The 14,093-nt window shown below is 38.8% G+C and overlaps 1 protein-coding gene across 1 annotated transcript; it reads left to right on the top strand.

Annotated features, from left to right (window-relative positions):
• The first annotated feature begins 5,164 nt into the window (after window positions 1-5,164).
• LOC126783205 (uncharacterized) lies at window positions 5,165-13,750 on the top strand. The gene is made up of 12 exons (XM_050508625.1): window positions 5,165-5,555; window positions 6,763-6,966; window positions 7,326-7,471; window positions 7,902-8,170; window positions 9,068-9,162; window positions 9,474-9,621; window positions 9,694-10,133; window positions 10,695-11,209; window positions 11,289-11,349; window positions 11,435-11,707; window positions 12,469-12,730; window positions 13,177-13,750. Exons 1-12 carry the CDS (start codon window positions 5,199-5,201, stop codon window positions 13,494-13,496), a joined length of 3,090 nt encoding a protein of 1,029 aa, XP_050364582.1. The 5' UTR covers window positions 5,165-5,198; the 3' UTR covers window positions 13,497-13,750.
• The last annotated feature ends 343 nt before the right edge of the window (window positions 13,751-14,093 follow it).

Genomic DNA, 14,093 nt, shown 5'->3' with positions numbered 1-14,093 from the left:
CTAAGTCAATCTAAATGTTAATTGAAATCTTGCATGATTAGATGATTCCCTAAGGCTTTAATTGTATTGGTGTCTAAAAAGTATGTAATTGGTCGAATTAGAATGCATGCTAGATTCGAACTTATAATTATATGGTGTAATGGTAAATTTGGTTTAAGTTTGTTAAAGAGAAGTCGATCATATAAATAGTAATTTAGAATTTATTTTCATTAGTAGTTAATAATCAATCTAAAACCCCCATTATTTGTTAATACTAAAAGTTTAGAGTTTCCTTCAATTCCCCGGAAAGAACGATCCATGCTTATTATATACTAACAATGACATTTTACAGGGTTATTATAAACGTTTTAATTAACGCTCTATCAGTTTTGATTCCAGAGAATAATGGTCTCTCCCTCATCTAAGTAGGAGCCAAGACCGAAGCTATGACCCTTACTAGTCCATCTTTGCGTTTGCCGCCTTTGTTTTGTGGTGTAATACCACAGGCGCCGACAACACTACAGCGTAAGATGGTGCCATCGCCGGCTTCCTTCCCACTGTCAGGGATGGTGCCAACGGTGCTAGGACCAGGTCATATGAAATTCTCCCATATTCTGAGAGTTCCAACCTTACCGGCACATCACAACATTTATGTATGATCTCGTCACTTTTGCAATATCAGTAAAGTCATTGAGCATCGAATCTTTGACTTTCTGGAGGTTGATAATGGATTGCACTTTTGCTCATGTTGAGTAGTGCGGGATCTTAATGAGACATAGTGCCATACCACGTCAATTTCTGGCATTAAAACCGAAATGGGAGCATTCCATATCTCGCCTTAACGACGGGAAGTATGTCTCATCAAAGTGACAGTCTGCTAAAATCGTAGGATAGAGATCCACGGTTGTAGATTGGAAATAGCAGATAAGTTTTGGTGATTCATAAATCATAACCAATGAAAATACTTAATCGTTTCAAGTAGACCCATTGAGATTACTACAATAGAGGCACATAAACAACTTAACCAAATATGTGTTAGTGAGAAGAACGTTGGGATCGTATCCAGTGACCATCTGGTACGCACTAAACGCTTGGTGAGTTATGGGTCTGAAACGAATAAGTGTCGCTGCATGCAACATCATTACATATCCCCATGCAGAAATCGGCAGGTTAGTACCCATAACCAATTCCGAGCTCTGCTAGATCGTGCAGTGAATTAACATGAGGAATAATATGTTCAACGACGATCCCAGTAGATATGCAAAACGAAATCATCAAAGTCGTGGAGGTGAACTCTTCAACGATATCTAATCGAATAGATTTGAGAGGATGAGAAGGGTGGTGAGCCCTTAGTATGATGATCATAGCTAAAAACTTTAGCAAATGCAACGTTCAATGTGGAAAACAAAGCGTCGGGTGACCAACGCGTCGATGCTTTTAACCTATACCATAAACATATTGAAATAATGTCTGCATTCGGTTGGATAGGGTCCACTAATGTCACCTTAAATACTTTGTAAGAATGAAATGTTCTCGCTTAGAGCCTTAGCAAATAAGGACTTCCTTGAAATCTAGCAAGAGAACGAGTTTTGAAAATGAGTGATGGACATCAGAGATTGGCATGGATGCATTAGAAAAACACGGGAGGCATCACAAGCTCCTGTGAAGGAGAGGATGCCGCCATTGACGACCTGAATGCCATGGAGCTGCCGAGAGGAGCAAGCTCAGCCACACCGTGCTTGGCACAGATAGGCATGGCCTCACCGTGTGGAGCACGGATGAGGCGGTCCTCCAATTGCTTTGTGAACATGAAAAATAGATGATCATGTGAATTTCAAAGAACTTGAATCATCATATCTCGTTCATAATGACCAAAAAATGATCATGTCAAAACCGAGAAGACAGCAAAACCGAACCCATGATTCAAAGAATCTTGAGTTACAAAAAGCTACTGCTGCAGGCAAGCAAAGTTATGTCCGCAGGCTAACAAAGCTACTGTCTAAGCTTGAAAAAGCTAATGTCAATGGAATCTGACAGATTTATTCCTCTTCATTCTTAACACAAATATCAAGATGAAAATTCATCATTGGCATGTAGGGCATTTGAAACTTAGTAAGGTACGAAGATATAAAACACAATCTCTGCACGAGATCTGTAAAACAACTACCTGCGCTGTAGGACAGTGTGGGTGGATACGCAATTATCAAGACACTCGATTTCACTGCGGGACATGCTCAAAATAAAATTAAAAGAGTCAATGACGCGGTGAATTCTCTAGACAATACGTTGTAGGATATTGTAATAGGGGGGATTGAAACAAATGTGCAATCCTATCGAATGTATCATATGGCAATAGAACTACATTCTTCAACTTAAGAGTTGGAAAAAACATGGTATTGGAGCAGTTGAATACCAAACAATTAGGGTGGTAAAAACCATCCAATTGGTGTGGGTGGTCACCAATAATAATAAAATTGTTAGAGCTATGAAATGACTTGGAGAAAAACCAGAAAATTAACCGGAAAACCATGTCAAAATAACTCAAAACTGGGTGAAATTTGGACTGGGAAAACGTGGCAGTAAAAAATGTTGGAAATATGCCCGACAAATGACAAGAAAACGACGAAAAAATCGCCAAAAACTTGTGGGAACCGGCGGCGCCGATTGTCGAAACCGGATGGTGGCCCCGGAAATGCCGGCAAGTGGCCGGAAGGCGGCCAAAACGCCGGAAAATGTTCCGAAAATGCCAAAACAGTAACGGGGAAAATGACGTCAAATTTGACATTCCGAGTTCCGTTTTCCAAATTTTAAGGTCCAAATTCACAATGTAGTGCTATTGGGGTCTCATGTTACCCAAAAGCGGCCAATTTAAAAACCACGTGAGTTGAAAACGTTGACCATTCATGCTAAGTCAAGACAAATAAAATTCTCACGAGATCATCTTATAAATAAGGAATACGAGAAATTTTATTGAATATGCCAATATTTAATACAACACAACCAAACTTCCAATTCCAACAGATGACTTAAACTAAAGTCGAGTAAGAGAGCGTGACAATGCCAACGTCATACTTGAAAAATAGTAAGCAGAAAACATAGTCAAAATAGATTGATTAATCAAAAGTCCATAGCAACAAAATCTTGCATATCGGATCAGGTGAAGCCTTAACTTGAGGCTAAAAAATGTGCTTATAAATTAGAATGGAAGAATGTTATGTTTCCATCTCCAAAATTCCCTTAAGAAATAGATACATGTGCCAAAAATGACATGCGTTTCTTGGATGCGGAGTATGCATCAAGGTCAACTCTGATAATACAACGTCATAGACGTTTATTGAATTACTGTAAGTGTGTCCCATAGAATTCGTTATTTTTGGGATCTTTTGTCAGCAAATAGTGCTGCTTCAGAGTAATGAATTTCAACTCAAATAAATGAGTACGTAGACCTTGGGATTATCGTTTATAGACATGAGTTTAAGAAAACTCAAACATTCAACTAACAATCGCGATGGCGATGCATCTATAAGAAACGAGGGTTGTATAGGTTTTGAATAATCGGAACTATTCAAGTATGTAACCGGAATTAGAAGGGTTATGATGTATATGGTCACAAAATAATCGATGCATATTGGCGATTCTCATGATCACACCCAAAACAGCGGTGCACTCAGGCGACCACACGAAATCGATTTCTTCCCTTTAAATAATAACGTGACTCCTCCAGAATCGTCACACGAAAAACGTTGACCAAGAGGGGAATCACATCCCTCTTTGGTCTCATCGGCGTTATAAGAAAGGCCGAAAAATAGATATGAAGAAGGCTAATAACGCCCGATAATTTATATATATATGTTCAAAAGCAGCAACTTTAAGAAAAACATACTTGTTGGTTTGCCAAATAGACCGCATATAATTAAATTGTTATGAAAATCGATCTTCACGCAGAAAAGTTGCTTGATGAATTCCTTTGCCTTGTCGATCTTTGTATTGATGACATAAAAAGCTCATGAGTAATATCCATCTCGGGGATGCATGTCATCACAATGGTACGACAATTGATTTTTTTATTTATTACGAGCACGTAAAAACGTAGTTAGGAACTAAACGTGCAATGAAACAATTAAATAGGAAAAAGAAAAGAAAATATGTGGCCAATAGGGTTGTTAGGCTGGGAATGACTGAGGCCCAAAGTGGGCTGCTGGGGCTAGCAGAAGGCCCAAAGGCCGACACGGGTCGGGTCCGGAGATCGAACTGGGTCGAGATCTGCCGAAAACGGGTCTAGCCGGTCAGATCTTGCAGATTCGGGTCAAGAAGATGTTGCGTCTCGTCGGGGCTGCGAGGATGAGGGCAACCGGGGAGGGCTGTTACCGTTATGGACTAATGAGACTCGCTAGCAGGGTCGTTGGAGCGCCGTGGAGGCTCGACGAGACCTCGTGGTGGCGTGACGAATCTAAGGACGCCGAAGGAGCAGAGGTCGTCGACATGTGGGATTAGGTGCATCATACCGGGACTGGGTCGACGTCCACTGGAGGAGCATAGTCGGGCAGTGGCTAAGCTCGACGACGCCAATCAGAAAGATTTGAGGTCGGGGTGCCCAGATCAAATTACTGGGTGCCCTTATCAGTTTCGATCTTTTGTTTTTTTTTTCTTGTTCCGACAACTATTTGCCGGAAACTGATGTAATTTTCTAGTGAAGCCAAGAAAGATGCTGCCGGAGGAAAATGATTTAGGGTTAGGATTGATTTTTCTGGTGGTGGCCTCGTCGCTCAGACACTTTAGAATAAAGTGCATGATAACATGTTTGAGGAGGAACGAAACGAGAATAACAACGACGTAATGGAACATAAAATCTATCTTTATTAATGATAATATGGCTTATATATAGACATTACATAACTTGAATCTCGTAGGATTCAGAGTCCTAATCTATTGTAGAGATGCGAATCCATCTCTAACAGAAAACCTAATAAGACTAAGACACACACGAGTATATAATAATAATTCTTCTGGAACAAATATATCGATTATATTCATTTTCAGATAAAGCCTAAATTATTGTTGTCATATTGGGCTTTCAAAAAGTTTGGGGTCCTTTAGGTTTTGGGATTGACTTAGGTTTAAACTCCCGCTCGAATTTTGAAATCCCGAACGTCGAACAGTTTCAGATCCCAATTCCCAACAGAATTCAGAGAGAGAGAGAGAGAGAGAGAGAGAGAGAGATGGACGACGAAGAAGCGAAGCCCGTAACGCTCAAAATCGTCCAAATCCTAGACGACGCTCGCGCCTCCAACGCCATCCACAACCGAAAATCCAAGGAGCTGCACGCCCTCCGCTCCAAAACGGCGTCGTCTTCTTCTTCCCTCTTCTTCACTTCCTTCTCCAAAACCCTACTCCCGCTCTTCGCCTTCCAGAGACGCACCGCCTTCGCCGAGCGCATCGTCCGCTTCGTCTCCGCCTTCGCTACCGATGTCCAAAACGACGCCGCTTTCTTGGACCAATTCCTCAGGTTCCTCCTCACTGCTTCCTCCGCCGCTAATCGGACCGCCAGGTTCCGCGCCTGCCAGATTATCTCTGAGGTAGCCCCCTAAATACTTCAGTTCTCGGAATTGTGACGGCAAATTAGGGTTTTAGGGTTTCTGCGTCGTTTTGTTCTTCGATTTATACCTACTTTTTGTTACTGGATATTGAAATTGGAAGAAGATGAGGTCGCAATTTTGAGGCCTTGATGTGTGGGCTAGTGGCTGCAAGCTGATGGATGTTCAATTTTCTCTACTGAAGGATTTGATGAATTTGAGAGAAGAGTAGGATTGCGTGTTTGAATTTTTAGTGATTCGAGTAGTGGAATTTCACAAGTTACGATGGAACTAAAAGCTCAGATTAGTGGGGCTGTGCTAATGCAAATGAGAAGTTCTTTTTGTTGTGGAGACAATTGGTGAGATTTGAACTTGTTGCAAATCAGGAAGGAATTGAGCTGCATTACCGTTTACGATGACGCTTTAGTTTCAGCTTGTCGAAAAACATTGGTCTATAACTGTGGATGGGAGCCTAATATTTTGATGCTTGACTGTTTTTTTTTTTGGAACAACTAACCCCCACTTGATTTTAATGTTTTGTTGAATTTACAGAGTTGGGAATCTGATATATCACCCTTGGTTTTGGGTCATGAAAGTAGGATGGGGGATGTCCCATCGTTCATAGCGATTTGATTGTGTCGTAACCTTGAATTGTTTGGAGTCGTTTTGACTACCGTGAGATAGGAGTGAGATGAGACAGTTGCAGGTTTTAGGCGTTTTGTAAGATTATTTGAACATTGATGGCTCTGTGGCGTTTTTATTAAACTCACCAAATGATAGGCCAGAAGACAAAACCCACTAGCTCCCTAGATCTTCATAAAAACATTCGGTCTAGACTAGAGTGTCAATTATCCCTAAATAGGGACATATGGGGTTTAGTTGGTCTAGACCTGTTTATGTATTACTTCCCTTGAAGTTGTGGAATATTTTATAGTTGTGAACTTGGTTTGATGATAGTTTAAATGGTCATTTCTTTGTGGTATTTTGTTGTTAAAAGAATAAAGGGTATAATAAGGTATTCACTTTGAGCCACTGACTTCTAAACCTGAGTTTTTCATCTACCTTAAATACAGAGAGAATTCGCTAGCTTCTTTGATGCTTAAATAGAGTTTTGATAATCTTCCCCAATGATTGCATAAGTTTGTGCATAGATATTTCGTGCGTCTCGCCTCTTTTGTTCCCTAGCATGACAACATCTTTGTTTTTGTAGATCATTATGCAATTACCAGATGATGCAGAAGTTAGCAGTGAACTCTGGGATGAAGCAATAGACTGTATGATGGTCCGTGCAGGGGACAAGATCCCTGCCGTTCGTACAGTTGCAGTTAGGGCTCTGTCTCGTTTTGCAGGTGATTGTGAGAACAGTGATATCGTTGATTTATTTCTCAGGATGCTTCCTGTGGAACAAATTGTGGTGAGTGCATGTACTGGTTTAAGTTTATACATGTTCTGCAGGGCAGTTAGTAGATTGAAGTACAATGCCTGTAGCCTTTTTTCTGTTCAGATGTAATAAACAATTACATATACCACTTGTGTCCTGTTTTGGAATATTCCAGTATACTTTTGTATTGAAACTTGAATCGTAATATCTAAACACTCACAAGCACGCGTAATACTTCTCCAATGTGTAGCTCATACTACCATTATAGACCAGTAAGGCAAATATAACCAAATACTTTCATTAGTCTTAATTTTTGTATAATCCTGAGCAGATGTATATATAGTTCAGTGGAAACTAGTTTGCTTTACTGTCCAAAATTTGTATTTCTGCAGGAGGTTCGAAAGACAATAGTGCTCTCTCTCCCTCCTTCAAATGCAACTGCTCAAGCAATCATTGATTGCACATTAGATGTCAGTGAATCTGTGCGAAAATCAGCGTACTGTGTTTTAGCCAGTAAATTTCCTCTTCAAAGCCTCAGGTCAGCTTATGGTTCAATGCCGATTTAGTTATCTTTTTCAACCTCTTGAAGTTGTTTTCCAACATCTGATGGAAAACAGGGGGATGCTATTACAATTTGGGAATAAAAAATTATATAGTAGAATGACCATGTCTAAACGGAAAAATTGGGGAAATGTAACTTTTGAAATGGACGAATACGTTGTTACCCTTATGTGAATGATGATCATCTCTTAGTCCTGTTGCTTTGTATCAATGGGGACCCCTTTAACTACTGTATTGGCATACTAATAGTGCTGTTGCTTATCTCAGTTATCACATTCATCAACCTTATCATGCCATTTCAAGTGGAAGTTATCTCTGTTATAAAAGAAAATTTTGTTTTTGTGGTGCCTTTTTTGGGGGTATAATTATTTGTTTTTCCCCTCAATTTCATTTGTTTGTTTTTGTAGTATCAAGCATAGAGCATTAATTCTTCAGAGGGGACTTGCTGATCGTTCTATTGCTGTTTCAAAGGAGTGTCTGAAATTAATGAAAGATGAATGGCTAAATAAGTGCTCCAATGGATATCCTTTAGTACTTTTCAAGTATCTTGATGTGGAAACCTATGAAATGGTCGGGGAGTCTGTAGCAATGGCCTTGCTAAAAGGCGGTGAAATTAAAGTACCTCAAGGTGAAAGTATCCGGCAGTACATATCGTCTAACAGTGAAAGAGCTGAAGGTGGGATACAATTCTCAATCATTTTTATTTGTTATATGTATACATAGAGAGGAAGGACGACTGGTTCTGTTAGCATAATTCCTTTGCTGAGCTTAACTTGCTATAACAAACTAACTACTAACATATTACAACAAATGGACGTGTCTTAATTATGATAACCCTAGCATACTCAAGGTCTGAACTGCAATTGAGAAGAAGGTCTGGTGAGATGATTGCCTCCCTTGATTTTGTGGTCTGTGGACTCATTGTGTTGCCTGAAAATTATATTGATTACAGTGGCTACTCAAATAGAATAAACTAAGAATGCTTGATTGTGAATGTTACCCTGAAGGTCTAGGTGCAGGTCTCCTTGAGAACTTGTACATTCTTTCCACTAAATGGTCTTATCCTCTTTGTTATCGTATCATCAGTGCCTGAATTTTTATTGTTTTATTTTTATTTTTATTTTTTATCAAAGAGTTTACCTATAAACTTGCTGAACTTATCTATTATCTATTAGTTTGAATATTCTTCTAGTTCCAAGTACTTTGAGGATAAAGTCACACACAAACACACACACACACACACACACACATGTATAGCTTCCTTATCCAATCAGTGATGCACAAACATTGATTCAACTCTCAAAGTTCTCATATGACTAAAAAACTTGATGTCTTGTCACAACTCAGAAATTGTAACTAGATGATCTAGTGTCTGTTATGCAGTTCTTTACAAAATTAGCTTTTGTACACGATTGCATTCAGTTCTTTGAACTAATAATTTTGGAACGTATATTTTGAGTGAGTAAAATGATTAGATTCTTTACCCATAGATATGGAAACATTGTATTTACAGGTATAAATTTCAAAAGTTAGCCTGTTTTGGTGCTCATGCTCTTCAATTTGATTATTGCAGACCCCACTCGTAGCGTACCAAACATCCAACTGATGGAAGCGGAGGTTGCATTTTACTGGAGGATGATATGTAGACACCTGCAGATGGCAGCACAAGTAGGGTTTCCAGTCATTTATCTGTTTCTCTGCGTTTTTATATATTACTGTTTGGTTTTATTTTACGTCCAACCTACTATTGAAAAATGTAGAGTAAGAGTAAGCTTGAGTAGTTGGACTCTTTGGCGTGGTTATGTGAAATCGGTCTGTCCTTATTTTTCTTTGAACCCAACTAAAGTGTTGGTGTCATGAATAACTTGTTATGAGTTCATTAATCTATTGTTGAAGTTTTTTATATATATATACTGATTTCCGAATGGAGTTAATTTGCTCCTTAGTACCGTTATAATTGGAATTTTGTGCTTGGATAGGAGAAAGGCTCTGATGCTGCTTCTACAATGGGCACTGAAGCTGCAGTATATGCTGCAGAAGCTACAGACAACAATGACCTTCTTGAGAGAATTTTGCCAGCAACGATATCTGATTATATAGATTTAGTCAAGTCTCACATTGATGCAGGTGGGTATAAGCTGCTGTTGAGAATATTGATTATATCCAACTCCATATCCTAACTTGATAAAATCCTTTCAGGTTCCAATTATCGTTTTGCATGTCGACAGCTACTGTTGCTTGGTGCTATGCTTGATTTTTCTGATACTTCAAACAGAAAGGTTGCTAGTGCATTTGTGCTGGAATTACTCCATAAACCTTTCGACCATGAAGTAGATGAGTATGGGAACATGGTCGTTATAGGAGATGGAATTAATATTGGTGGTGATCGAGAATGGGCTGATGCGGTATATGGGTTGGCAAGCAAGGTCCATGCAGCCAGTGGTGAATTTGAGGACATTGTTCTTAAGGTTGTAGAGGAGCTAATTGTTCCTTGCAGGGAGAGAACAGCAAATTTTATGCAGTGGATGCAGTGTCTTGCTGTTTTTGGCCTTTGCTTAGAGAAGGCAAGATCATTTCATTCGATTAAAGGGAGAGCTATTGAACCTTCTGAACTACTGCAAGCTCTGTTGCTTCCAGCGGTATGTAACTTAATTTTTGAGACTTGTTCAATTGATGAAATCCCTTGTTTTAATTACTGTGAATTCATAACGACTTGGATTTGACTGAATGAGTGTCTGGTTTTGATTTAAAGTGGTATTATTATCTTGGCTTCTGCTTAAGAGATAGCAAGGTGGATAAATGTTTAAGTATGATTTCTCTCTCTTTTTTTTTTCTCTTTTTCCTTTCTTCTCAAATTTTATTGTAAGATGCTGTTAGGGAATGTAAAATGCTAAGGTCTAAAAGTCTTTGCACCTCCGGACCGTAATAAATCTAGCTTCTAGATTCCAGTCCAGATATATACTCTTTATGAAGTGCTGCAACTTCTTGAATGAATAGCTGCTTAATGGTACGTGTGTGTTGTAGCATTACAAGTGTCTGGATGTAATTTTTTCATGCTCATATTCAGATTCTGTGGACCATGTAAATGCTACTGTTGTTTATATATTTTATTTATGTATGTTTACTTGTAATTTATTTATTTTATATACTATATTTACTTATTGAATGAATTACAACTTTTCTGTATTTTGAAATTGCAGGCAAAACATTCTCATTTGGATGTGCAGAGGATTGCAATTAGGTGCCTTGGGCTTTTTGGGTTGTTAGAGAAAAGGCCAAGTGAGGAACTAGTAAAGCAGTTAAAAGTTTCTTTTGTTAAGGGCCCTGGTCCAATCAGCATAGTGGCTTGTAAGGCATTGTTTGATCTTGCAATGTGGCATCAGCCTCAGGAAGCTGATTGGGGTATGGTCCAGAACATGTCATCACAAATCAAAGATTATGAGATGAATTATTGCCCCTTAGACATTTCTGATATGGATGCGAACTCGAATCCTAGATTGTTTGATCTACTCTATGCTGGACTTATTAAGGATGATTGGGACAATTCATTAGAAAGTGAAGACAATGACTCTGTTCAAGGTGCTCTTGGGGAGGGTTTTGCAAAACTTCTTCTTTTAAGTGAGAATTACCAATGCATACCTGCTTGTTTAAAGCCTTTGCTTTTATCCAAGCTCATCATATTGTACTTCAGCAATGAATCTAAGGAATTGCACAGGTAGCTTGATTTCTGCCTTCTTTAAACCATTTAATTTTACTGGTGTAATCCTCCCTACCTGATCACATTACTTATCCAGGTGTAAACAGTGCTTATCAGTTTTCTTCGAGCATTACCCTTGCCTCTCGGCCAATCACAAGGAAAGTAGTGAAATTGGTTGCTAAAGTTGTCAAATTAATTTTTTATTAGTTTATGGCCTGAAATTAAGTGGTCGCTTCTATGCAGAAGTGTATATCCAAGGCTTTCATTTGGGTCATGCGTTCTATGTGGCCTGGTATCAATGGCAATGCTGGAGGTTCTGCGTCTGTGGTGTCTAATATGCGTAAACGTGCAGTCCAAGTATCACGTTTCATGCTTCAGATGATGCAATCTCCTCCATATGAAAAGGAGACTGAAGATGAAAGAAACACTAAGGACCAACCAGAAGTTATAGATGGTACCGTGGAACCTCCGATAGAGAGTGGCGAGGAAGGGCTTGCAATACGCATAGCCACAGAGGTGAGTTTGATACTGTAGTATTGAATTACTCATACTATATGGCTGATTCTCAACTTTCACCCATAGCTAGAAATCAAGTCACTTTAGTGTATGGTTGATTCCCAACTTTCACCCATAGCTAGATGTCAATATTACAATTTTCCTAGTTTAAAAAAATATTCTATGTTCTGAAGATGTGCTTTTGGATCATCCATATTGTTATTCTTTTTTTTTAGTCTCGATCATTCGAGATATTGACCATTTTTTAATTAAATGGCTTTGCTGTGTATGGAAATTTATTGTGTAAAAAAAAAGAAGAAGCAGAAAATAAGCCAAAATATGATCAAAGAGTAAAAGGAGGCAACTATCTTTCAGAAAGAGGATTTTATGCTGTCACGAATTACCATAACCACAGTTTATTGTTTTACATTGACATGCTGAAAAAAAAATCCACCTTTCAAATTCATATATGATCTGTATGAATGAAAAATAATGAGACTGCCTAAGCTTCTTTTTTGGTCAACAATTTATTATAATTCTTTCTTCATAGTATTTTGTTGACAGAAATATTAAAGAAATATTTCACTATGATTCCAAAACTGTGTTCTGCAAACTGATCTGATGTACAATGGATGATATGTCATACAATTTTAAGGAACCCATTAAAAATAGATCACTGTAGTACTTGGGTTAGAAAGTGCCTTCAGCTCTGGCGTTAGCCCTCTGATTAAAGACTTCTGCAACCTTAAACTTATGACTTACTTGGCTTTCTGCTACTACAGGTGGCAGCATTCCCTGCAAAGAAGACTCCTGCAGAGAGGTCATATGTGTCAGCACTAGGTAAAATACTTGTTTTACTCCAATTTCGGTCATCAGAGCAAGAAGCAATCCAGTTAATGAGGAGGCTCTTAGTTCGTGTAGCTGAATCTGTACTGGCAGAGAAAGATCTTGCAAAGGAGATAAAGCAGATGGCTGACCGCCTCACGGCATTAGATAAACATCCTGATTTGGAAATGTCACAAGATCAAGCTAATCTTATTTTTGGTAAAATCTCATTGTGTTCTTTCTGAATTATCTTATCTCTTCATAAGTCCACAAAATTGTTTTGAAATATTTCTAGTGACTTAGTCGTGATCAGTATTGTTTTTCCATTCGTATCATTTCTTCTTTGCATCACAACCAGTTTTTACTGATTTATATGTTTTCTTTTATACACTAGTTTTGCTTTCATCTGATAGTGTTGAGTTTCATAGAGGGACAGAATAACTTCTGCAAGTAAACATGCAATAACTATTTATATAAGTCACCTAGAAGATTTTCCAGGTATCTTTCACTGCGCTATTACATTTTTCCCTGCTTGCTTGCACTCGAGCATAATTTATTTGTGTTAGAAGCGGAAACAAAATACGGCGTACTTTCCTCATGGCTGGGGACTGCTAACTCTTCTAGATTTACAATCTCCATAATATATGTTGTTTTATAATTTGTAGGAAGGTTAGAATTAGACTTCAACTTGGAGTCCAACATATCTGCTGCAATGCCGCAAACTCCAGCTCCATGCTCAAGCAGACCAACACGTACTAGAAGACGAGCCAGGCACAAGGAAGAATCTTCTGATGAAGACAGTTCCCCAACCTCTGTCGTTCCTAATAGTGTTGGACCTATGAGCTCTCGTTCAGAGAGAGCAAGCAAGACTGCTGCACTGGCCAAGATGACGACTTCCATTAGAGCCCTCACAATTGAGGAAGATAATGAAGAGGAAGAAAATTCAGGCGTGACATCTGATGACGATGCTAATGTCTCTGATTAGTTTCCTTAAATTGTGTTGGTTTGGAATGTTCGATTTATACACTGATGCAATGATCATTGCTTGAACGGTATCACTTGTTTGCGGGATTTTGTACAGATGTGTGTTCGCGTCAGACTTAGTAGATGTATGTTAGATTGTCTGCACCCAGATTGGTTTTAAGCTTTTACCTACTGTTGTTTACCATATGACGAATGAAGCTCATGATAGTGTGTTGCTTGTAGCTTTCAAATGTAGTTGGCTAAGAAAGCTTAGAGGTATAATTCGCATCTCTTTTTTGTAGTCCTCAACAGATGCTGGTCCTAAAAAGCCATGACAGTTGATCTCATGGGTCAAAAAGCTTTCAGTCTTCGTGAAAATTACAGTGTTGTCACTGTTGTGTACTGAACATGGACCTCACATTGGCAAACGAAACTACAAGTGGGTGAATGTGTCTTCATGCGAGCTCCATATCTTTGTTTGCCTAGTTTTTCAAATCTTGAGACTGATAGGAGCAATTTGTGCTACGTTCTTAATATGTTTTTACCTCCATTTATACTTTGCTTAGCCCTTATTGTTGTAATATCGAGTCATTGAGACAAAATAGGAGTCTAGGACGGT

The sequence above is a fragment of the Argentina anserina genome, chromosome 1, assembly GCF_933775445.1.
Source record: "Argentina anserina chromosome 1, drPotAnse1.1, whole genome shotgun sequence".
In the NCBI taxonomy this organism is placed as follows: Eukaryota; Viridiplantae; Streptophyta; class Magnoliopsida; order Rosales; family Rosaceae; genus Argentina; species Argentina anserina.
Note: the sequence above shows the minus strand (reverse complement) of the source record. Positions and strands in the feature narration are given on the sequence as shown.